Here is a 27,096-nt window from a genome sequence, read left to right as displayed (position 1 = left end):
ACCTTTGATTTTCACTCCTCCACCGAACTTAAGCACATAAGCACACGAGAAAAATTATACACTATTATGGCTGTTGTTTTGCAGTGTGTTACAGTTAAGATTATCAGCTTTCTATAAGACTGCTAACTATCAGAATTCCGCAATGCCTAATAACCACAAAGAGAAACAAAGGAAGCAACATGCAATTTAAACAAAAATGTAAGCAAACTGAAAATTAGGCCAGATCTATCATGTTTATGGGGCCTTCAAAATCACACCAAGAAGTAACATCTGTGCTCCCTGCAGCTCAGAAGACCACCTTCTGACGTAACTGGATGGCAGCAGAGGTACTGCTCTCCATGATGACAATGTGTAGAGCTAACTGTAGTTTTATTTTTAAATATCACTGCAAAATACAACCTAAACTAAATTTTGTAAAACATAAGATTTTTTTATAAAACCATAACCACCAAGATGTACGTTTTATGACGCTACACTGAAGGAGAAAGCTTAAATTACATGCGTTCACGAAGGGTAATCTACAACTTCTGTTGCTTTACAGAAAAACAAATATGAAATTTTATGTTGATCACTGAATGTGCAGTTTGGGAATCACGAAGATCACTGGAGAGTTGAGTGTACTACCCAGCACCCTGCCCCATTCTCACTGTTTAGGAGGCCAGCCAACAAAATGTTGGATTCAGAAGGGCCAGGCACTGTTTCTGCCTTCCACCCTCTAGTCATTTTATTGCAATTTATATTCTCCCATTTTCACAAGTCCTTAAAACTCAGAAAAAAATATTTAACTTAAGAAGCAAAAGATTCCATAAGTAGTACCTACTACCAGATCAGACACATGAGGGTGATTTACGGCTAAGGCTGAAATGGCTGACTCCTTTAAACCATCTTTGCTACTTCCTGATACAAATCCTAACAAAACAAAGGTTATGGAAGACTTGTTCTTTATTTTAAAACATTACTTAAAAACATTTCTGATGTACTGTCAAGGCAGTAATGTTCTACGCATGCACACTGCCTGTTCCAGGAGGTGCCCTGCCTGGCCTGGGAGGAGGAAGTGGGCACCTGCCACTGCCAACCGTCTCCAGATGAATGCGCTTCAATTCGCGCCCCAGGGACAGGGCTACTCACTTCTAACAATGACAAACGTGCAAATGCAACATCTCTGTGAGGCTAACCTCATGTATTAGTGCCACATTCAACTACAGTGAAAGCTGGGGGGCAGGGAAAGGGTCTTCCTAAATGCCTCCTGCAGCGGCAAATCTGAGGCTCTAGAAACCTGGGAGAGCAGTTAATACTGAGACTAAAAAAGAATCTGAAGTTTGAAGTAAAGACATTTGCAACAGCAAACTTACACAGAGAACCCCGCATAGTCGAGACTCCATAGAGGGATGAGTAGTATCTCTAACTTTGTTTGGAGAATAAATTATTATATCTTTGCTACCACGGTAATTAGTATATTAGTAATTTAAATGTCTGATTCCTGCTAATCCCAGAGGTGGGCTAACACTGACACTAAGTCCACTAGCTTTGAGTTGTGAAGCCTTTTTTGCACTGCTTCTGCCTATCCTAGGTAAGTGTGGGCCAAGATTTCCGGACAGCCCTGGAGGTGGGCGGGGGAGGACTGGTCTTGGGTTCTTGCTGGTTTCTGTCACTGCCCAGTAAAACAATCTGAGCTGTGGAGGAAAAGGGCGTCACAGCCAGGGTGTGTCACTTCAACATATATGACACCTGTGCATGATGAGAAAAGACAACTTTTTTCGGTCATTTAGGAAATTTTTACACGCTGGATTTTCTTTACTTACAAATTCTGCGTTGGAAAAAACAATCCTCTTCTGATCATTTTTCTTCATTATATATGCTGTGATGACTAAAATAAAGTTCAAATTTGCTTAAGTCAAACAAACAGGTCATTTTGTACTACCCTCAGTAACTGCTCCTGGCTTCTTATTTGGCTGAGTTTCTCCACTGTTTCTTACCCTGAAACCTTTGTAGGAAGACAAGGAAAGATTTCTTTCTGCTCTTGGTAATCTACTAATTACTGCTCTAATAACCTGCCACAAGTGAGAAGAGCTGTGGGAGGGGGAACTTTAAAGTCTAAGTTAGTGACACCATGCCCTAAATAGCAGGCCATTGGGCTGAAGCTGAAAACCTAGATCACTTGCCTTGTGCCCTTGGATCAAGCTACCACATGAGTTCTCTTCTTTAAAACTGGATGGTAAAGCAAATCTGAACTCATAAAAAGTCAAAAATAACAATGAAAACAGTAATTCAATTTTTCAAACTTGTCTTAAGTGAGAAGTCCCAATTATAGGTCATTAAATAAATTTCAGAGCCACTCAAGAAGTATCCAACAATCATTCCCAGTCCCCCAGATGAAATGATGATGGAACACAGGTTAAGCCACATCTTTCCGATTTCCAGGGAAGGGTGCTGGCAATCTTACTAGGAGGAATAAGAAATCATACTAACATCTTCTTACTGTAAGGTTGAAGTCCACAGGCTGGGTTAGCCCCTTACCAGGTCATAGCTATTTGGATCACAACTTGGTGGCCTTGCCTTTTTAGAGGGTTATTGTTGTTAGGTGCCATTGATTCAGTTCTGACTAACAGCAATCCAATGTACAACAGAAAGAAACATTGCTCCATCCTGCGTCATCCTCGTGATCATTGTTATGCTTGACCCCACTGTTGCAGCCACTGTTATCAGTCCATCTCATTGAGGGTCTTCCTCTTTTTTGCTGACCCTCTACTTTACCAAGCACGATATCCTTCTCTAGGGATGATCCCTCCTGACAACATGTCCAAAGTATGTGAGACATAGTCTCACTATCTTTGCCTCTAAGGAGCATTCTTGTTGTACTTCTTCCAAGACAGATTTGTTTGTTCTTTCGGCAGTCCACGGTATATTTGATGTTCTTTGCCAACACCATAATTCAAAGGCATCAATTCTTCTTCAGTCTTCTTTATTCACTGTCCAGCTTTCACATGCATATGAAGCAACTGAAAATACCATGGCTTGGGTTAGGCACACCTTAAGTCCTTAAAGTGTTATCTTTGCTTTTTAATACTTTAAAGAGGTCTTTTGCAGCAGATTTGCCCACTGCAATGTATTGTTTGATTTCTTGACTGCTGCTTCCATGGGTGTTGACTGTGTATTCAAATAAAATGAACTCCCTGACAACTTCAATCTTTTCTCCATTTATCATGATGTTGCTTACTGGTCCAATTGTGAGGATTTTTGTTTCCTTTATGGTGAGGTGTAATCAGTACCGAAGGCTGTGGTCTTTGATCTTCACCAGTAAGTGCTTCAAGTCCTCTTGACTTCTGGCAAGGAAGGTTGTGTCATTTGCATAATGCAGGTTGTTGAGTCTTCCTCCAAACCCGATGCCGTGTCCTTCTTCTTATTGTCCAGCTTCTCAGGCTGTGAAAGGATATAACCCAGATGCACACCTTTCCTGACTTTAAACCATACAGCATTCCCTTGTTCTGTTCGAATGACTGCCTACTGGTCTGTGTACAGGTTCCTCATAAGCACAATTAAGTGTTCAGGAATTCCCATTCTTTGCAATGTTATCCATAATTTATTATGATCCACACATTCAAATGCCTTTGCACAGTCAATAAAACACACGTAAACATCTTTCTGGTATTCTTTGCTTTCAGCTAGGATCCACCTGACATCAGCAATGATATCCCTCGTTCCACATCCTCTTCTGAATCGGGCTTGAAATTCCGGCAATCTTCTTTCAATGTACTGCTGCAGCTGCTTTTGTATAATCTTTAGCAAAATTTCATTTGTGTGTGATATTAATGATATTGTTCAATAATTTCCACATTTGGTTGGATCTGCTTTCTTGGGGATAGGCATAAATATGGATCTCTTCCAGTCGGCTGGCCAGGTAGCTGTCTTCCAAATTTCTTCACAAAGATGAGTGAGCACCATAAACCAGAGACTCCATCTAGCCTGAGACTGGAAGAACTATACGGTGCCCAGCTACTACCACCAATGACTGCCCTGACAGGGCGCACAATAGAGAACCCCTGATGGGGCAGAAGAAAAGTGGGATGCAGACCTCAAATTCTAGTAAAAACACCACACTTAATGGTCTGACTGAGGCTACAGGGATCCCAGTGGCCATGGCCCCCGGACTCTCTGTTAGCTCAAAACTAAAAATTCCTGAAGCCAACCCTTCAGACAAAGATAAAACTGGACTATAAGACATAAAATGATACTGGTGAGGAGTGTGCATCTTAGCTCAAGTAGACACATGAGGCTGTGTGGGCAGCTCCTGTCTGGAGGCGAGGTGAGAAGGCAGAGGGGGACAGGAGCTGGTTGAATGGACAGGGGAAATACAGGGTAGAGAGAAGGAGTATGCTGTCACATTGTAGGGAGAGCAACTAGGGTCACATCATAATGTGTGTGTAAGTTTTTGTACAGGAATCTGACTTGAATTATAAACTTTCACTTAAAGCACAATAAAAAAAAAATTGTTTTAATAACAAAAAAAAAAATGACTGAGCACTTCCAGAGCTGCATTAGTTTGCTGAAACATCACAATTGGTATTCCATCAATTCCTGGAGCTTTGTTTTTCACCAATGTCTTCAGTGCAGCTTAGTCTGGAAGTTCAGCTGAAACCTGTCCACCATGGGGGACCCTGCTGGTGTTTGAATACTGGTGGCATAGCTTCGGAAACCCTGGTGGCATAGTGGTTAAGTGCTACGGCTGCTTACCAAGAGGTCGGCAGTTCAAATCCGCCAGGCGTTCCTTGGAAACTCTATGGGGCAGTTCTACTCTGTCCTACAGGATCGCTATGAGTCGGAATCGACTTGATGGCAGTGGGTTAGGTTTTCGGTTTTTAGCATAGCTTCCAGCATCACAGCAACACACAAGCCCCCAGAGTACAATGAACTGATAAACGCATAGGGGTTTAGAGGGTAGTTACAAGGAGAGAAAGGAAAAAAAAAAAAAAATCACAGGGAACATACCGTTACATTTATTATTAAAACGTTGGGGCCCCTATTCATTTAATCATTCACTGTCTCTTATATAGAAGTCCCATGTTAAGGAATTCTTTAGATTTTATTGTTATGATAGACTCTATTTCCCATGGGGAAAAAATGGGCATACTGCCTCCATTTTGATACAAGAACTACAGAGTTGATTGTTTTACCCTTTCCCCCTTGCTACCAAGAAGTACACTGCCAAATCCGAATTCAAGCATGGCAATTATAGTTCATACATGTCTATTATTCTTTTTCTTGGTCCTGAGTTTCTATATCTATTTTATCATGTTTTGTTCAAAATAATCAGATAAAAAACAGAATTAGAAATAACGAACTTCCTAAAAAGTGACAAGGTCTTTTAAACAGCTTGGCTATTTGATATTTTTTTAAAGGTTTTCATTTGTAGATCACCACCCAGATGATCTTATAACCATTTCCATTTCCATGGTATTATATGGACCACTTAGAAGGTTCTCTATTTCTACCTAACTGCTTGAATAATCCAGCAATAAAGCTAGTAAGAGAGCCCATTTAGGCACACAGTCCGTCAGCTCCACTGAAGAGGAATCAGGAGGGCCTACACTCTTTCCTGGAACAGAGAAGGTGGAGCAGGGTGCTTGCTTATTAAGCATTCCTACCAATGCTCGGGGAGAAAAGAAGACTCTTGCTGCCCCTTAGAACAATGTTCCTCCACTGACTCTCACCATCCTGAGATTTGACCAGGTGGTTAAGTTCAGGGGGAAAAAAAAAAATTTGTTTGGAGGTAAGCAATTAAAAATAGTACATGCAAGCCACTTTTGTCTCAGAAAGCTCCATGCATCTGAACTTACAGACCCTTGAAAATGTGAGAAAACCAAGCTCAATATGTTTAAAGAATTACTCTGGATTCCAAGGTCAGCATTCCCCAAGGACATCTGATTGTTTTCATGCAAACATCCTACAGTCCCAAAATACTGAAATTTCATTTAATTTGTTATTTGCAAGGATTTCAGGCTACAGTATCTTACAGAGGCACTGAAAAAATACCCAAGATGTCACAGGTAGATTGTATAAGGTCAGTGTTTAATCCAAATGCTCCTTAGAGAGCCTTCTTCAAGGCCACTTTACCAAGCATTATCAGTGTACCACAGTATAAAAGTTAGAACGCAGATCATTCAATTTGCAGTTAAAATACACATTTCAAACCAATAAAGCCATATCCTACGAAGTCCTAGATAATGAGAAATACTTGCGGGGGGCAGGAGGGAGGCAATAATAATCCAGCTTAAAAGCGTATCAGTTACATTCACGTTTTGGTTCTTAATTCACAAGGCAGTGAAGGAGATTTATTATAGCAAATTCATTATAATAAAAGACACGTTTTAATACAATGTCTAGAGCTGAGGGGAACGGGATACTAAATGATATATGGTTTTTATAGGTAGGACTTCATGAACTGCCTTCTGTATGTATTCCACTCTCTCAATTTGTGAATCTGAATAAGGACTCAGAAGAGAGCAAAATTAAAGGAAAAACTGATAGCTCTTTAGCTATTAAGCTGCTCACAGCCAAAGGAGGTGGGCAAAGAATGAAGCAAATAAAAACGACACATGGGTATTGCATTATTGACAAAAGGGTTAACATTTCTGACAGCAAATAAGTTTTTCACCTCCGTATACTTTAAATTGAAGAGCAACGTTAAAAAAAAAAATCATTAATTAGATAGATATAGGTGAGAGTCAAGTACAAAAGACCCTATCTTTACCTTGAAGCACAGCCATGCCACTTTATAAACAGATGAAAGAATAGCTGTCGGTTATACATTCTAGAACATAAGAAACTGGTAAAGAGACGTGTCACCCGGCCCAGTGATACTGGCCCTGAGCTCCTGCTCCCCCCAACTCAGTGGTATTTGGGGACATACAACATCTATGCACCCTTCAGAGAAGAAAAGGGGCTTTAACACGATGTAGAAAGTGGACAGATTCTACTGACAACTGAGGTATGAGGCAGTCAGGGGTCCACCAAGGCCCTGAGAAAATAGGAAAGAGAGGTCCCATGGCAATAATCCTGCTATTTGCTTTCAAGTGAAATTACAAAAGTCACTTAATAAGGGTCCAATAGGCATTCAGCCCCACACAGCCTCAATGAAACTGTGCACACAGAGGGACTGGAAGAATTTGCTTCTGCTTATACAACTTCAATAGTCAGCATGTGGCTTTTACTCTTGAAACCAACCTTACATTTCCATAATGTCATATGTATACAGAAGGCACCATAAAAGGTTTCCATTTCTGAGAGGGTGTGCTCCCCAATACTATTCAGGAACTATTAATATATTTGAAGCAACTTCACATGATACCCCAAATTAAAACATAACCTTGCTATACTATTTTATTCAGTCTAAGGGGAAAGTTTTCCTATTAAAGCAATACATAAGACTTCCAAAGCTCAAGTTAGCAAGAGCCAACACATCTGCTCCAATTTTATTTTGGTTATGTATTAAAACTGCTGCTGAAGGAACAGCTTTTACCCAGCTTCCATTTCCAACTCTGATCAAATAGATAACTATTTTCGCATGTCACCTCAGTACCATTTATACATTATACAAAATGTACACACTATATAATGTATTTTATTATTATTATTATTGGCTCCCTCTCTCCCTAGTAGAAGGTAATCTTCATATGGGTAGAGATTTTTGTTTTATTTACTACTATTTCCCTAATGCCCAGAAGAGTGACTGGGACATATTAAAGCAAAACCCAAACCAGCGGCCATTGAGTTGATTCCGACTCATGGCAACCTCATATAGTGCAGAGTAGAACAGTGCTCCCTAGGGTTTTCAAGGTTGTGACCTATCAGAAGAAGATCACCAGGCCTTTATTTCCAAGGTGCCTCTGGGAGGGTTCCAACTGTCAACCTTTTAGTGAGAAGTCAAGGACTTAACTGTATATGCCACCTAGGGACTCTCAGGAACTCCATAAATATTTGGTGTAAGAATCCATTACAACTTTTCTCCCTCAACCTCAGAAAGTTTTCTATAGGTTTGTGAAAGCTTTTATTCTAGCCAAAGAAAATATTACTAAATAACTGTCATTTAACCTTAAAAAAAAAAAAAAAAGTCTCCCAATTTTTCCCACCATCTCCACATCCCAAAACATTTTACAATTCATATCTTCATGTACACATTATTGAGAATGATGCACCATGGCGCTCTTTTGGATGGACATTACAGATACTTCAGTAAGACAAAGCTCACGAACACAGATGTTCAATCATTACACAGAGTTCTGTGTTCCTAAATCTACAGTCCTCAGACCACCTGAGTCAGAATTATTTGGGGATAGGATCCAGGAACATGAATGTTAAACTCTAATGTTTATTAACTTTGGGGACCACTAGGTTCATTCATCTAATAATTTTTGAGCACCTACTATGTTCCACCACTACTCGTCTGTCAGTTTGTTGTACTGTGGTGGCTTGCAAGTAGCTGTGAGGAAGAAATTGAATGTTTTCATCAACCTCTGCCATCTGAAATTGAGCAAACACGCAATCAAGATGCACTGATTAACTAATGAATGGAATGTGAAAGTTAGAAACCAAGAGGAAGGATCAGTATTTGGAAAATATGGCCTTGGTAATAGATAGGACACCAGAGACTGCAAGGTAGAATTCTGCAAGACTGAGGACCTATTCATTGGAAATAGCTTTTTAAGGCAGCTACACACGTGGACCTCACCAGATGGAATATACAGGAATCAAACTGACTACATCTGTGGAAAGAGACAATGGAGATGCTCCATATCATTGGTCAGAACAAGGCCAGGGGCTGACTGCGGAAAAGACTATCGACTGCTCATAAGCAAGTTCAATTTGAAGCTGAAGAAAACTAAAGTCCACGAGAGCCAAAGTACAACCTCAAATATATCCCACCTGAATTTAGAGACCATTTCAAGAATAGATTTGATGCACTGAACCCTAATGACCGAAGACCAGACTAGTTGTGGGATGACATCAAGGACATCATACTTAAGGAAAGTAAAAGGTCATTAAAAAGACAGGAAAGAAAGAAAAGTCGAAAATGATGTCACAAAAGACCCTGAAACTTGCTCTTTAACGTACAGTAGCTAATGCAAATGGAAGAAATGATGAAGTAAAAGGGCTGAACAGAAGATTTCAAAGGGCGACTTGAGAAGACTAATAAGTATTATAATGAAATGTGCGAAGGCCTGCAGATAAAAAAAAAACCAAAGGGAAGAGTACACTCAGCATTTCTCAAGCTGAAGAACTGAAGAAAAAATTCAAGCCCTGAGTTACAATTCTGAATAAGTCTATGGGCAAAACACTGAACGACGTAGGAAGCATAAAAAGGTGATGGAAAGAATATACAGAGTCACTGTACCAAAAAGAACTGGTCAACGTTCAACCATTTCAGGAGGCAGCATACGATCAAGAACTGATGGTATTCAAGGAAGAAATCCTAGCCGCACTGAAGGCACTGATGAAAAACAAGGCTCCAGGAACTGACGGAACACCAATTGAGATGTTTAAACAAAAAGATGCAGCACTGGCGGTGCTCACTCATCTATGCCAGGAAATTTGGAAGATGGCTACCTGGGCAACCAAATGGAAGAGATCCATATTTGTGCCCATTTCAAAGAAAGGCGATCCAACAGAATGCAGAAAGTATCGAACAATATCATTAATATCACAAGCCAGTAAAATTTTGCAACAATGGTTGCACCAGTACATTGACATGGAACTTCCAGGAATTCTAGCTGGATTCAGAAGACCACATGGAATGAGGGAAATCACTGCTGATGTCAGATGCATCTTGGCTGAAAGCAGAGAATACTAGAAAGATGTTTACCTGTGTTTTATTGATTAGGCAAAGGCAAATGTGTGGCTCATAACAAATTATGGGTAACACTGCCAAGAATGGAAATCCCAGAACACTTAATTATGCTCATGAGGAACCTGTACACACACCAAGAGGCAGTCATTCGAACAGAACAAGGGAATACTGCGTGGTTTAAAATCAGAAAAGGTGTGCGTCAGGGTTGTATTCTTTCATTATACTTATCCAATCTGTATGTTGAGCAAATAATTCAAGAAATGACTATATGAAGATGACGAGGGTATCAGGATCGGAGGAAGATCAACAACCTGCAATATGCAGATGACACAACCTTGCTTGCTGAAAGCAAGGAGGACTTGAAGAACGTACTGATGAAGATCAAAGACTACAGCCTTCAGTATGGATTACACCTCGACATAAAGAAAACAAAAATCCTCACAACTGGACCAATACGTCACATCACGATAAAAAGAGAAAAGATTGAAGTTGTAAAGGAGTTCATTTTACTTGGATCCATAATCAACACCCATGCAAGCAGCAGTCAAGAAATCAAACAACAAATTGCAGCGGGCAAATCTACTCCAGAAGACCTCTTTAAAGCATTAAAAAGCAAAGATGTCACTTTAAGGACTAAGGCGTGCCTAACCCAAGCCTTTTTTTTTTAACCCAAGCCATGGTGCTTTCAATTGTCTCATATGCATGTGAAAGCTGGGCAATGAATAAAGAAGACTGAAGAAGAATTGATGCCTCTGAACTATAGTGTTGGCAAAGAATATGGAATATACCATGGTCTGGGTTATCTAATGCTACTGTAACAGAAGTACCACAAGTGCATGGTTTTAGAAAGAGAAATTTATTTCCTCACAGTAAAGTAGGATAAAAGCCCACATTCAGAGTGTCAGCTCCAGGGGAAGGCTTTCTCTCTCTGTTGGCTCTGGAGGAAATGCCCTTGTCCTCAATCTTCCCCTGGCTGAGGAGCTTCTCAGGCTTAGGGACCCCGGGTCCAAAGGACGTACTCTGCTCCTGGCGCGGCTTTCTTGGTGGTATGAGGTCCCCTTGTCTCTCTGCTCACTTCTTTTACATCTCAAGAGATTGCCTCTAAACACAATCCAATCTTGGAGACTGAGCTCTGCCTCACTAACACAACTTCCACCCATCCTCCCTCATTAACACCACTGAGGCAGGATTCACAACATATAGTAAAACCACACAACACCAGGAATCACGGCCCAGCCAAACTGATACACACATTTTTGGGAGATATAATTCAATCCATAACAACCATGGACTGCCAAAAGAACAAACAAATCTGTCTTGGAAGAAGTATATAACCAGAATGTTCCTTAGAAAAAAGTGGTGGTGACACTTTGTCTCCCATACTCTGGACATGTTATCAGGAGGGACCAGTCCCTGGGGAAGGACATCACATTTGGTAAAGTAGAGGGTCAGTGAAAAAGAGGAAGATCCTCAACGAGATGGATTGACACAGTGGCTGCAACAATGGGGTCAAGCATAGTAATTCTGAGGATGGCACAGGACTGGGCTGTGTTTCATTCTGATGTACACAGGGTCTCTCTGAGTCAGAAGTGACTCGGTGGCATCTGACAACAACACTGTGTTCCAAAGGAACCATGGTGGCGCAGTAGTTAAGTCCTTAGCTGCTAACCAATAGGTCAGCGGTTCAAACCCAGCAGCCACTGCATGGGAGAAAAGATGTGGCAGTCTGCTTTGGTAAAGATTACTGCTTTGGAAACTGAGGCAGTTCTACTCTGTACAGGGTCACTATGAGTTGAAATCTACTTGATGGCAACAAGTTTTTTTTTTTTTTTTAATTTTATTTTTTTTTGTTTACTGTGTTCCAGGCACTGTCCTAGGCCCATGTTCTCGTAGAGTGTACATTCTACTGGAGTATCGGAGGGGGAGGGCAGACAAATGAGAAAATTGAACCCAATAATGTCAGGTAATAGGAAGTGTCATGAAGGACATAAAACATGGTAACAGATGAAAAATGACTGGTAGAGGGTAGGATAGAGGGGTGAGGCATCCAGGAAAGCCCCTCTGGGGAGGTGACATTTGGGCAGAGGTCCGTATGATAAGTGGACAGAGAACTCCAAGCAGAGGGCACAGCAAGTGCAGAGGACATGAGGTGGGGACAAGCTTGGGTATGGTGTAAGAGGAAGAAGTATTCAGGTATGTTGGGGGCTAATCAGTGAGGGACACACTGGGCTAAAAAAAGGCAGTGGAAAGGCAGGAATGAGGCCTCACGGGCAACGGTTCAGAGCCTGGATTTTAGGATTTTATATCAAAGAGTGCCTGGAAGCCACTGAGGGTGTGGGTGGGGGTCTTGAAGCAAAGGAATGCCATTATCTGCTCTAATGGGACTGTGTTGGCTGCTTTCCAGAAGTCCAATGAGAGATAATGGCTTGACTGGGGGGGGATGGTGAAAATAAAGGAAAGTAGAACGAGCTGGCACATTATGAAGGCTGCACCAAGAGGACGTTAGATTACACACGGAACATGAGGGAAAAAGAGGAATCAAAGATGACTTAGATTTTTGGCTTGAACAACCGAGTGGGGCAAAAAAAAGCACAAAGATGTTTATCAGTGCATTATATATAACAATAAAAGACTAAAAACCACCGTTGTTGTTGTTAGCTGTCACCAAGTGGATTGTGACTCATGGCAACCCCATGTATGCAGAACTGTGGTTAAGCGTTTGGCTGCTAACCCAAAGGTCAGCAGTTCGAATCCACCACCTGCTCCTTGGAAACCCTATGGGGCAATTCTACTCTGTCCTATAGGGTCACTATGAATCAGAATCAACTCGACGGCAACGGTTTTTTATAGGGTTTTCAAGGCTGTGACCTTTCAGAAGCAGATCACCAAGCCTATCTTCTGAGGCGCCTCTGGGTAAGTTCAAATCACCAACCTTTTGGCTAGTAGGTGAGTGCTTAACTGTTTGCACCATCTAGGAACTCCCCAAAACAACATAAATAACCTTATTGCCTAATGGTAGGAGACGGGTTAAACAAATGGAACAGTAAACAATCAGTGTAAGTGCCATAAATGAGTACTTCACAACATGGTAAAATGGCCACAGTACACTGGGCGGGGGGGCAGGGGAGAGATTACAAAACTATGATGATGTTAACCTCGAAAAAAAAAAAAAAACCAGTATGTTGAGTTTTGTGTATTTAAGAAAAAAAAAGCTCACATACGGATAAGATAAAATGTGTGTAAATCTACCCCAAAGTGTTATTTGCTTTATTTTCTTTGTGCTTCTCTTATCTGTATTTTCTATAGAGAACTTGTATTTTGTTAGTAGCTTTAAAAAAAAAAAAGGCTATATTTCAAAATGGTAGTGGAGTCCCTGGGTGGTGCAAACAATTAACTTGCTCAGCTGCTAACCAAAACGTTGGAGGTTCAAGTCCAGCCCAAAGTACCTTGGAAGCAAGGCCTGGAGACCTGCTTCTGAAAAATTAGCTACTGGAGGAGCAGAGTTCTACTCTGACATGCATGAGGTCTCCATGAGTCAGGGCATGATTATAACTGGTTAAAATGGTCGCCAAACTGCATTTAAACTTAATGTAAATTTGTGCTTTATCTTTTTTTTTTTCCCCCAGGCACCTTGCTGCACAGGGATACTTGCAGAGTAATTTCTCTAATAATAAAGACGAGCAGATGAGTCTAAGCACTGTTGCCCTAGAGCAACCTGGCATACGCTGGCTGGTCAGAGTTTTATTTGATGCGAGATCCCTACTGCAGCAATTGCACACCGTTCCCAAATGGTTCTGGGAGGGGCCTGGCTTCCAACAGCTAATAAATCACACCACACACTTCAGGGGTCAGCTGTGAGAAGCGTTCATCTAACCCCAGCCACAGCTACCTGATCTACTGCAGCACCCAAGTGTTCGTTGGGAAAATTTAAACAAACAAAAGTTTAAATGTAAGCCCAAAATATTTTTAGAGAACAGCAACTTATTAAACATTAAGCAAGGTCAGAATGATCATACCTGAGCCAACACAGATAACTAATTTTTCAACCACAAGCCGTAACCACAAAGTCACTTTGCAAAGCAGATGTTCTCTATCAACCTTGCTTATTTGCTTCCCATTTTCTAAGTGAGTTTTCATAATATGAAATTACTGGACACATTAGCAGAACCTGCTCTGGGAAGTGGACAGGCAGCCCGTATCTACAAAGAAGCTGCTAGACCAGACTATGCTTCCTACAGGTGCCCCAATTTGAATGGGGTAACCATTGCAGACATTGAAAAGGCATGAGGGGAACAGTGTAGACATGTTTGATCTAGATATCTTAGACTCCCCACTGACAAAAATGAAGGGATTTTTAATTGCCTGAAGGGCCCGCTATATACAAAGAAGTGTTTGATCAAGAGAATGGTGTCTAGTGGCAAGCTGAAAGGTTCTACCCTGTGTCTTAGACAATATTTTTAAAAATCAGATTTGATAAAGGGAGAAAAGATGTAATTATTTTTAAAAATGACACAGGTTTGGGAGGGATAGCTAATAATATTAATAATGCCAGCAACAATTCCGACAGAACATTCGACTTGTTTCAGAAGTTTACACTGCATGTGGGTCAAAACTGCAAGTAGAGCCAAACAACTGGCCACACCCATGTGGACAAGAATGGAGAATGGGACTGGGCAGCAGCAACTCCTGCAGAGGGACCCCTGGGGCTCTGGTGGACTGCGTGCGCAGTGGAAACTGCATAGCGAGAATGCTGCTCAAAAGGCTGAAGCCGTCTTGCTGTACACTGGTCAGAGTCTCCCTCAGGAATGACAAAGGCCTTGACTGGTCTGTGCCCATTGGTCTGCCCCTGAAGCAGGCATTCAATGAGGGCTGGCACCTGAGTGGAAGGCATTCAGAGAAGAGCAGGGGAGAAGAGAGCCTCTGAAAGGCCAAAGGAAATCATCTAGACCAGCACGGTCCAATAGAAATATAACGTGAGCCACATATGTATTTTTAAAAAATTTTAGTAGCCACATTATAAAAAGGTGAAATTAATTATAATATAGTTTATTTAATCTTAATGTTTATCATTTTAACATGTAATCAATATAAAAATTATTAAGGAGATACTTTATATTCTTTTTTTATACTACAGCTTTGAAATCTGATGTGTACTTTACACCTAAGAGCATCCTCAATTCAGCCTAGGCCTGTATGCGTACCAACAAGAAGACAGACTGAGGTAAGTTCCAGAGAAGCTAACTGTGGCTCCTCTTTCCTAACAGCCAGAGACCCCACTGATAGAGTGTGCTGCCTCGGGAGGGACTGATTTCCCTCCCAGCACTGAGGGGATTTATACACCAGACTGAAAATCTATGAGTCCACTCTGGTTTGAGGAGATGGGGAGATCCCTTTAGAGAACAGAAAACCTGGCTCTTACAGGGCAGAACCCAGGGAAAAGGAAAAGGCCAACACCACAAAGTACAGCAGGCAAGAGAAGTAGTAAAGCACTAGGTAAGTGGCCACAAACAGGGTCTACATAAAGCTGCAGGAAAAAAACCTAGCCCATCTTACCTCCTCCTTCTATGTTCTATAGCAAGCCAGGCTGCCACACGTAGCCACGCAACCTGAACACCATGCATCCTACACATCGTCAAGATGCAGAAGGCTGCCCCTCTAAAACATAACTGGCAGAATGGCTGCAGAAGAGAGTTTCTCTCTTCCTGCTAGAGGCCTATCACCCCCAGGCCTGCCCAGCTTTTATACAGCACTCTTTTTCTAAACCTCCAAGGGAAATGGCAAATGGCCCCTAAAACCAGAGTTGGCCTCTGGAAATTTATTCCATTTAGGAGGGAATTAACCAAAAGGAATGAAAAAACTGGTGGTTAACAAAACAATCATAGTGAAGTACCTTACCTTTGCTTAAACAAATCTCTCACTAGTTCAAAGTGTTCAATTTTATTATAATACAAAAGTAGTGAGGGGAGAAGCCCTGTCATTGAAGAATAAACTTCAGCCTTGAGTCAGGAATTTAAGGCTTCAACAACACTTTAAAAACTCATTTCCTTTTCATGCACATATGCAATTATATATCCAAGTGTCTCTATTACCATAAATGTAATTTAACTGTTTGCAGAATGGCACTATGAAGTCTATGGTTACGCCTCAAGCGATGAAAGGCCATGTGTCGTTCAATACATGTATAATATGTGTGGGGAGCGATGGGGGTGGAGGGCATGGAGAGGGGAGAGGTGAGGAAGGGTTCAGAACTGAGCTGTGATGGGGAACACCAAACTCTAGGGAGTCCTTGGTTATAAGTTTCAGAATGAAAAAGTATAATCATGGAAAAAACTCCTGAAGCACGGTCTCTAATCCCATCAGGTCCACCTAACACTTGCCTGTGGGTGTTAGGCTGTCCACCAATCCAATGACCTTGATGGCACAGCTGTCATTGTTGGAAGAATGCAAACTGGGTGGCTTCAGGAAAGTTACTTAACCTCTCTAAGCCTCCACTTCCTTACCTGAGAAATGTGGTTGTGAGAAGTACACTGCACTTGCACACACCTAGCACAGAGTAGGCATTCAGCAGGTGTCGGCTCTGTTAGGCTGGAGAGGCTGGTGATGACACAGCTGGCCCGATAAAGAGCCATCCAGCTCCAGTACAGACAAAGGCTGCCTTCTGAAGTTCAGCCATTACTGGTGCCTGTCACCCAATGCCCTGAGCTGGTAGTGTCTCCTCGCTTCCTGCCACATACTGGTGGGGTACAAACAGCCACCGAACTCTCTAATGCGTAGGCTACTTATTGGAGGTTGGCTTTCTGAAGACAATCTTTGAACATATGGAGGTTATACCTCATGCTGTCATGTGATTATCGTGAACAAGATTATGTTCAATGGAGACACAAAACGATAGTCTCCCAATTTTAATTCCAAATGTCAGAATCGTAACTCGAACAGCAGACTGGCCTATGTATTCTGTACATAATTAATTCAGGCCAGAATAACACTTAATATTCAAAGAAAACCAGATTTAAAATTAGTAATGCATATAATGTGATTACTGGTATTTTCCTTGGAATATTCTTATGGCATTAACTTGGCCTAGTATCACTATAAATCCAAATGTGCAAGACACGTTTTACATAAAGGCTCATTTTCTATTCTTACATACTAGCCAACTTACCAAGTGTTCTATGGAATATCTTTTCCAAATATTATATGTTCTGCATGGAGGTTATAACATCAAATAGCTTGGGCACATGCTTACTGTGTCAAATTTCCAATATACAATAATAATGAATAAATTAAATAATAATTTCTGTTAGCAAAAGGCAGGAGCAGTCTAACTTACCTGAAAATTAAATGGCAATTCACACCTCTTACAGATTTCTATTATACAAACATATCTAACCAGTGGCATGTTAAGGCTTAGTTTCTTCACTTTTAAAATAAGAGGACTGGGCTAAATGCATATGGCTAAACACCTGACATGCACCATCTCTTTTAGTCCTCAAAATAGCTCTGAGGTAGGTATTATTATCATCCTCATATTACAGACAAGAAATGGAAATTCGGAGAGTTAAGTAACTTGCCAGGATTCAAGCCCAGGCAGTTTGACTCCAGCTCTTAACCACACCTCTCTTCTATACTGTCTTGCCAGTTAGGGGTACATTACCCAATAGACAAAGTAAGCACAGTGCTTACCTTGCTTACCGGATCATCTATAGTGAACAATTTCACTTTTTTTTTTTTCACCCCATCAAAGATTCTGCTTCTAGGAATGGCTGGCATCTGTCTCTCTCTCAAGCCCACAGCACCTTCCTACAGAATCAAAGCCTCTTCAAATTTATAGTCCCTGACAGGGGTAGATAACCTGGTAAGCAAAGTAAGCACAGGTTTACTTGTTCAGTACAGATTAGTAAATAAGCACAAGTACGCCTGTGCTTGTCTTGCCTATTGGATAATCCACTTCGGTTTTTAATCATTATCCACCTTTATTTATCTGCCTTAACATGAAGTGGAGACGTCAAATTTCCAGGATAGAAACCTATATCATACACACTAATTAAACTATTTGACAAGAACGGTAGTTTTATATAAATCTTACGTATAATGCAAGACTATCACTCTGTACACATTGTGGTCCCTTAATAATTTTAGATGATTAAATAACATCTGTTTAAAAATCAAACCATTCCACCAAGTTACCTACAGTTACGAAACTGCTGATAACACTTACCTCAATCAATTTGTTGGCATGTTCACGGAAAACCTGGGCATACTCCTTAACTTCTTTTTCATTTCCATTCTTTGCAGCTTCGATCAATACTAAAAGTGGAACGTTGGTTTCCAGGAAAGAATCTGAAACGTGGTCCATGACAGCTTTGCGGAGCTAATAATTAAATTGTAAAAAATTTGATTTTATTTTGACCAAAATGCTAGATCACTGTTTTTCTCTTGAACTTTTAAATCTAATGGAAGCACATAATAACTTGGCTGCACTTCCATACTGATCCCTCATGTAAGCCATGCAGTTCTGTAAACCGCAGCACAGGAAACATATGATGGTGGACAGAATGCTTTACATTGTAGTTACAGCATTTCAGCAACAGAATCTCAGCTTTCAAGACGGTATCTTTTTTCCTCAGGAATTACAAAACTGAGGCTTACATCTTAAAGGAATAATGGAATGTAAGTTGAACAGAAAGTAGCTCCGGTGTGAGTTGGCCCATAACCTTGGAATATATGTAATTAGCCTAATAGGCTAAATAAAAATGATTGGGGGATGTGGCATTTTCTGGTTTATCCGAACAAGATTAGCACACCATGAACCTTAAACTAAAACGACATCTTTATAACCATTTGTGATACTGCTTCACCAAAAGGAAACTATGGATTTAGTGATATATTCCAATTTTAAGTTTACTTTTGATCATACATGAGGAATAAAATATCCCTCCACTAAATCTTGGATATTGTACTATTATTACAACTTCTTTTTATGTCTTAGTACTTTTTTTAAAAAAATTAATTCAACCCTACCTTCTTTAAAGACTAAAATTCAACTTAATTCCAGAAAGTTAATGGGGTTATTTAACATTAAATGAGGAGAATCTTTACCCTGTATTTACTAACTAGGATGATTCAGCACCCAAGTACACCCACCATATTCAAACTATAAACTCTTCTCTACCAAGGATCCAAGAGAAATACAAGTTTGTAATCAAAATGGGACAAGTCAAATAAATAACTGGGATTTCTGTCTCTATATAAGCTAATATATTGAGATCCTTTAGGGTATTTTCACAGGTTCCAAAGTCATTTTAAACTGATTCTCTTACCTGTACATCCTTTTCACATTAAAGCTAATTTACTCAGTCTATCCCAAAGGGACTGAATTATTCCAGGTCCCCGTGAGATTAGCCATTTAGAAGCTTATTACCAAATACACAGGCAGAGATAGTCGCTTTCCAGAGAAAATCTACCCTTTTTCCTAATAATATATGAGTATTCGTTGAGATTTTAATCAAAACTACAAAATTGAGAATTTGGGCAAGAAATGGTGCTTTCTTCCAGCTTACCTGTCGACGTAAGTCCCTGGTCTTCTTGGTCATTTTATCTATTGCAGAATTGAGTGCATCGCTTCTTTCTTTACGTCCAGCCTGGGGCGGGGGTGGGGGGGGGGATGAGTTGCACAATTTAGAACTTTAATAATCCATAGTTATTTATGTTTAAATCAACACTAAAAAAAGCACATTTTTTTTAATTCAAAATTGGAAAATAAAAAGAAAAACTATGTGTCTTTGCCCATAAAAACCCAACCATACTATTCTTAGGCTCCACATTATCAGATGATTAGAATTGAGGTCGTTTTGCCAAAATAAGGGAAGCCAAGAGTCAAAGACTTTCATTTAAAGTTTGGCTTTAAAAATTAAATTTGTATTTTAATTTAAGGTTCATGTTACACCACTTTCACTAATGAACCCACTCTCCTTAAACTGCAAGCAAGAACAAGTCACACCTGATTCTGATGAACTCTGAGATCTGAGGAATGTCAAGATGTGAAAGATGGCACCTGGCACTGAAACAATGTGAAAATAAATTTTAAAACTAAAATGTACCTTGATGGGTCAGAGTTATTAATATATACTACACGGCTGGAATTAAGAGTGTTTTGTAAAATTACCTCAATCGTATTTTTTAAATTCTAGGCTATGCTTAATGCAATGGTACTGCAGAGCAAAGAATATATTAGCCATTGCTAGAGAGGTATGTAAATCAGCATTCTCCAGAGGTCATCGGGTCGTGTTGAGATTTGCCCGGGCAACATTTTAAGCAAAATGAAAATAGATTATGATTGAAAGAAAAGAGACAAATGCAATTATCAAAGATAGAGGTAGCCATGCCTCTGAAAGTAACTTTTAAGACATCAACTAGGTTAAACTATGAAATATATTAAAAGTTTGTTCCCACAGGCTGTCCAGGCCAATAAGTATGCCTTTTTTCTGTAAAACATGTTAGTAATCATAGGAGACATGCCAGTGGACCAAGGAATTTAGCCCTATGTTCTCCCTTTGGGTGCCCTCTTGAACCATTTTGGTAGGGGTAAACCAGCACAGCAGATGAGTGGCTGGGGATCAGGACAGCTGGTTATATGTTTATTGAGTGCCTTTTATGTACATATGTTACTCACTTTACCTCTTAACCTCCCCCATCTGTTTAACGGAGACAATGCCACTTGTCCCTCTGCCCCCATTACTATGTACTGGAAAAAGGAGAAGGAATACTGAGGTAGGTTATAGGTTATCTGGGACTCTGGTGGTGCAGCGGTTAAGAGCTACAGTTGCTAACCAAAAGGTCAGCAGTTCGAATCCACCAGCCGCTCCTTGGAAACCCTATACGGCAGTTCTACTCTATCCTATAGGGTAGCTATGAGTCAGAACTGACCCGACAGCAATGGGTGTTTGGTTTATAGATTATCTGGGAGCTCTGGTGGCACAGTGGTTACAAGCTTGGCTGCTAACCACAAAGTTAGCAGTTTGAATTCACCAGCAGCTCCTTGAAAGCCCTATGGGGGCAGCTCTACTTGGTCCTATAGGGTTGCTATGAGTCGGAATAAACTCCATGGCGACACTTTTTTTTTTTTGGTACAAGTTATTTGTTGTTATTGTGTGCTATCACATTGATTCCGACTCATAGTGACAGCATGTGACAGAGTAGAACTGCCCCATAGAGTTTCCAAGACTGCAGATTGCCAGGTCTTTTCTCCCACACATCAGCTGGTAGGTTCAAACCGCCATCCTTTTGTTAGCAGCCAAGCACTTAACCAATGTACCACAAGGGCTCCTCATAGGTTATTTAGTAGAGAACAAAACGGAGACAAGGGGGGACTTATGAATATTAACAGCTGAAATACAAGTGAGAGATTGATAGGGTCATTATCAAATATGGTCAGGGTTGCATCCTTCACTTTGCCCCCCCAATACTCCTATACTGTTAATGAAATTAAACAGTTCACTGTATTAGTGTGGGAAAAAGTCACCCTCAACAAAAACAAATTCAGTTAAGAGAATTTCTACCTGCAGAAATAAGCTGTGGTTTATTCAGGGCCTTCAGTCAGAACAGGAGTCACACTGAAAGTATCATTAGTTACTGACAATCTCAAATATCAAAATACCAAGGTCTAAGGCAAAAGTGGCCACAACTGAATCAAAAATCAAACTGACCTCATAATTAAAGCTTTAACCAGGAAAATCTCAGTATTCCTTAGACACTCAAGTACTCACTTCAAGTAAACTTCTCTAAATAAACCCAATAAAACATAGTAAAGTTCCAGCCACATTTTTTGAGAGTTTCTTAATAGATCATTTGTTCCAGAAAACATTTGGAATTTGAAACCCGAAAGCTGGACTGTTCAGTGACCTCAGGAGAGCCCAATTCCCTTATGCCTCAAATGCCCAGGAATTTTCTTGAATTTGGGTAAAAAGATTTACTTTGAAAGTTATGTAAAGGCAAGTTCTTGTCCTTGACTTTTGAGGGAATTATATTCACACAGCGAAATTCACTTTAAGATACAACCCACATCATGAATCTCTTAATTCCATCTTTGTCAAACTACCCTAAAAATCAATTTGTCTCTCTCCTTACTGCAGGAAATAGAGGTTTGTGCCTCATTAATCAGGAAGGGTAGTTCAGCTGCAGTTATTTACGGAACCTTTTACGTTATACTAGACAGACCACCTTTTCAATCAAGCAGCCCTTTAAAAAAAAAAAAAAAAGGAATCCACAAAGCAAATTCATGGTTCTAACCATTTAAAATATAATACGGGTAAGTACACACACAGCCTTAACACTGAGCTTGGTAAAGTCTGCTGATCTTCAAATCAAAATTTTAATTCTCAATTAAATTAAAGCTCTTATGATTTTTTCTACTTCTAGTTTAAGCTGGGCAAAAGTAAACTTGCTCAAACAATGTTAGAAAAGGCAATCCTGTAGCATAATAACTTCCTGGAAGTAGCACGGAAACTTTAAAATGTAAGTAACCCTCAGTTCCCACCTATTTGAGAGATTCCATTCTATTGAGCAAAGACACCACCCAGGTTCACACAATTTTGATAAAGGTATTCCTATCAAAGAGTGGCAAAAGGGCCTTCTAACTAAAAAGACAGGGCATGTTTAGGGCCTTGTCTTAGTCATCTAGTGCTGCTACAACAGAAATACCATAAGTAGATGGCTCTAACCAAGAGAAATTTATTTCTTTACAGTGAAGCAGGCTAAAAGTCCAAATTCAGGGTGTCAGCTCCAGGGGAAGGCTTTCTCTCTCTGTCCGCCTTCTCATCAGTCTTACCCCTGACTAGGAGTTTCTCCATACCGGGACCCCGGGTCCAAAGGATGCGCTCTGCTCCTGGCACTACTTTCTTGGTGGTATGAGGCCCCCCACTCTCTGCTTGCTTCCCTTTCCTTTTTATCTCTTGAGAGATAAAAACTAGTACCGGCCACACCCTAGGGAAACTCCCTTTACACTGGATCAGGAATGTGACCTGTGTAAGGGTGTTACAATCAAAATGGAGGACAACCACACAATACTGGAAATCATGGCCTAGCCAAATTGATACACACATTTTGCGGGGGACATAATTCAATCCATGACAGGCTTCAGCATAAAGCTTCTCTCCAACAAGTAAATAATCTGCTTGAGTTGAGGAGAGGCAAATGTTACCAGCTGGATGATGGCCTCTAGCCACACAGTTCTGGCTGAGATAGTAAAAAGGCTTTTCAAGCTCATCTTTAACAGAAGCATGAAGGAGCTACTCCACCTTACTCTTGTGTGGACAGACTACTATTTCTTTCAACAAACTAAGCAGCCATTGGATTGGGCAGAACTAGCCATAATCCTCCCCTCAAGCAGTTTATAATATGAGATAAAATTACTCAGAACAACATATAATACAGCAATACCCTGTACTGTGCAGGACCTGATATGAGTTCTGAATGACCTAAGTGCGGATTAGAATAGTAAATGCAAGGGATGCAGAGAAGATTACATTTAAAATAGGCATTGATTTTTTTTAAAAATAAGAAGAAGAAATAGAACTTCCTGGAGGATTTTACTCCATTTTGATGGTGACCTCTGAAAGAAGCCTGTCTTCTTCAGAGAACTGACTACTGCCTAAGAAAGAGCAAACGTTCTCCTATAACAAATTCATAATCCACCAACCACATATACACACAGCCTTTGCCACAGATGACACCACGTCTCACTGCTGTGGCAGGTGACTATGTCCACCAGTTCCTCACCCATACCCTACATCCTTCTCAACTCCTTGACTCCACTCTACTCCACCCCTTATTAGTTTGCCTCAAATTCCCAGCAACAGCTAGGAAGAGGTGCAATATGTCCCTGGCAATGCTGGCGGAAATTCAAGGCACAATTTAGTCCCCAGAAATAATATGACAAAGGTCGGGTGAGCCCAGAGAAAACTACTCAACGTAAAAGGTAACTGCACAAGATAAATATCATTTCACACTGCTTCCAGGGAAAAACAAGCTCTAAATTGAAGATTCTCTTCAAGACTCTTCTGCCAGGGGCTTCCTTCTCTTCTTACTCTGCACACTGTGCCTGGTGGAGCCTGGCCATTCCCATGACTTCAATGACTATGGTTACTCCACCATCTTCCAGCTATGATCCATCCACATGCATTTCGGTTCTTCAGACATGTCATGTTCTCACTCACCTGTCTGGGATACTTCCTGCCCCCTCCCCCGAACCCCACACACACTTCTTTTAACCTCTATCCATCCCTTAGATGAGGTATCGCTTCCTTGTAGAAGCTTCTTTTAGCCAACTTCAGCCTTAAGTTCAAGTTAGGTCTCTCTCCCCACAGCACCTCACACTTCCCCATCACAGCCCTTCTCAGATCATATGCTGGGATAATTACCTGTGAGCCTGCCTGTCTCCCACTGGATATGAATTAAACAAGAAACCAAGGACCAATCAGACAGACACAGGATTTAGTGTGTAATGTATGTGGCAAATCATCAGTCTCCTGCCTACTAATCATTAATGAAAATATAAGACTTTTCAAACGATCCCAAATACTTCTTTCTATCCTCATTTTAACTTAAAATAACGTTGGCAAGAGCAGAGGAGGAGGTAAAAGCCAATGTTTTAACCCTTAAATATTTAAGGACTATTTAACAGAAAACAGGAAGGTCTGATTAATTTAACAAGTAGGCCTAACTCATTAGACACAAGACCTCCACCAGTCATGATGCACGAGTAACCCTCAGTTCCCAGAAAATTAAACAAATGTCAAGAAACTAAGAACTATGGCATTCCATAAAGCCTGAGTCAGAATGGGTATGTGATGCCTCTTCCACACAAGACAAGAAACAGGAAGGACTAGAGCAGCACCTCCACTTCCACGTTGTTGTGTGCCATCGAGTTAATTCTGACTCACAGCAACCCTATAGGACATAGTAGAACTGTCCCACAGGGTTTCCAAGAAGCAGCAGGTGGATTCAAACCGCCAGCCCTTTTGTTAGCAGCCTGAGCTCTTAGCCACTTTGCCACCTGGGCTCCCCACTTTCAGGTACTAAACAGAAAAACTAAGGCTATCACGTATAGACTAGAGGCCTTCAAGTAAAGTAGGGGGTGAGGAACTTTAGAAGGGAAGTCATTTCCAAGCTCCTGCTCACAGGTGGAAATAACTCTGAGAAGAATGGAAACTTTAATATTAATGAGCCTCTTGAGAAAACAATGTTTGAAAACCAAGGAAGACCAGCATTTATTAAAGAGTCAATTCATGTCTTCCTAAGTAGAACTAAAAGGTTTGCTGGGAACTGGGCAACGCATTGCCATTTAATATGCGGTTAGTATATAACATGAGAAGCAATATGACCCTGGTTGTTCCACCTGGCCCACAGATGGTTGACAGACTCAGCATAAATGGAATACTGGAAGCCCTACGCAAAAGCTGAGTAGTTCAATCCTAGAATAAAATGGTTGTATAGACCTGCATTCTCAAACTCATTTTAAGGAGTATCTTCTCCTTAGGTTACAAAGAACAGAACAATTTCTAGTTTGCCTCATGTTACTATTTAATCCTATAAATTAAAAAAAAAAAAAGGTAGGAGACTCTAATAAATATCTCCTTTCTTTCTCTTTTTGCCATAAAGAGCAGAAGTTTAGAAATGTACTTTACAGATTTGCCTGGGTATTTTCCCAGATGACAGAGCTAGCCTACTCACCACCTTTACATTTTTCTTGGCTCAACGCTACAACACACCCAGAACCTTGCTGGGGTGCCTATCAATTCCAAAAAGCTTCTCAGCTCTGGCCAGAGAATCGTGCTGAAACATGGCTTTTCGGGTATCCCACCATGGCTAACAGTTACACCACGTCCAGTTACATGGCTGCTATAGCACAGAAATGACCATCGGTAAATGAACCGCAATGAACATGTGGCACCTTCTCACCAAATCCTGAGACATCAGAACTATTCCTCTCTTCCCAGGGAAAAAAAATGACAAAATTCACAGCAAAGAAAGGTCAGAGGATTCTGAGAGAATGAAATTTTCAAGCTTCAGGAACCAAGCCTGATAGCATCTAGCCAACATACATGCAAATTCACCCCCTTTAAATTTAGCCAATTGGGTCAGAGAGTCCACTAAAATTAAAAGGGGATTCTTCAAATAAGTATGAGTGGGTAGATTAACTCTTAGTTCTATCTTGTGCAAATGGCTTTGCGCAGCACATGGTTATCAATGGAGGAGGAAACACATCTAAATCAAGGCAACACAAAATGTAAAGAAAGAGAAGGTAGAAAGACAAACCCAAACTTGGCTATGTTCCAGAATAAAAAAAGCATGTTACACACACAGGAAGGGGAAACATGTAAAGCCACCAACAGAACAACTTTCAACTACTCTTTAGCCAGCCTCCAACATGAAAGATTGGGGAAGCCATCACTCCCTACATTTCTATCTGCCTCTGTTCCATAGGTTCTGTTTCTTGGGAAGACAGACAAACTGACCATGTTTACTGCCAAATCCCAGTGATCCTCTAGGGTTTCCCATAATCTTCTCCCAACCTCTTTCTCTCCTCCCTCCAAAAGCAAAAAATAAAAGGACTAGTAAAATTATATACTCTAATGTGGGTCTCAATACAATATAGGCCAAGTATGTGGTTGCCAAAAAGACTCCCCAAATCTAGGATCTCCACCCTAAAAACTGCTATCACTTATTAATAAATGTGAAGAGATTCTCCAAGTAGAAACCAAGACCCCAAGTAACAAGGTTTATTTTAAAAGACTTTTCCAGAGTCCCTCTGTGTAGCACCTGAGGTCAGGGTATTAAAAATTTTGGAGTTGGGCATGATTAGTTAAAAGAAACATTAGGCCTTTTAGCATAAAGCAAAATATCAAACTATCTCCCTACCACAATAGAAGATTTCACTTATATGCCTATACATCTGCTTCTTCAAGTGGGGGAAATAACTCTCCCTAATTTTTTTTTTAATCAGTAATATGTGTTAAATGCAAACTCTCAGGCAGAGGAATGCAGACAACTACTTTCACCTAAGTCCCCCATTTGACTCAGATTTGCTTAAAACCACCTACAAAGAGGAGCTGGATTAGATTTTACTTCTCCTTTGCCTTATCACGAACATCCAAAGCAGTGAAAACTGAAACAGATGATATGGATAGTACCTTCCAGAAGTAGTAAAAAAGTCACTTTAATTAAGTCAAAGGCATATGTATGCATAATAAAGCTGC

General features: G+C 40.6%; 1 protein-coding gene across 1 annotated transcript in view; it reads right to left on the bottom strand.

Moving 5' to 3' along the window:
* Window positions 1–27,096, bottom strand: part of CTNNA1 (catenin alpha 1) — a 195,404-nt gene that overhangs the window by 37,594 nt on the left and 130,714 nt on the right. Inside the window, exons 8-9 of the mRNA XM_064276791.1 lie at window positions 19,402–19,482; window positions 18,060–18,212 (exon numbers count right to left, since the gene is read on the bottom strand). Of these exons, the coding sequence (XP_064132861.1) occupies window positions 18,060–18,212; window positions 19,402–19,482 (234 nt within the window). The remainder of the gene's footprint in view (window positions 1–18,059; window positions 18,213–19,401; window positions 19,483–27,096) is intronic.

Source organism: Loxodonta africana, chromosome 2, assembly GCF_030014295.1.
Source record: "Loxodonta africana isolate mLoxAfr1 chromosome 2, mLoxAfr1.hap2, whole genome shotgun sequence".
Taxonomy (NCBI): Eukaryota; Metazoa; Chordata; class Mammalia; order Proboscidea; family Elephantidae; genus Loxodonta; species Loxodonta africana.
The sequence above is the reverse complement of the archived record's forward strand: the minus strand, read 5'-3'. Positions and strand labels throughout refer to the sequence as shown.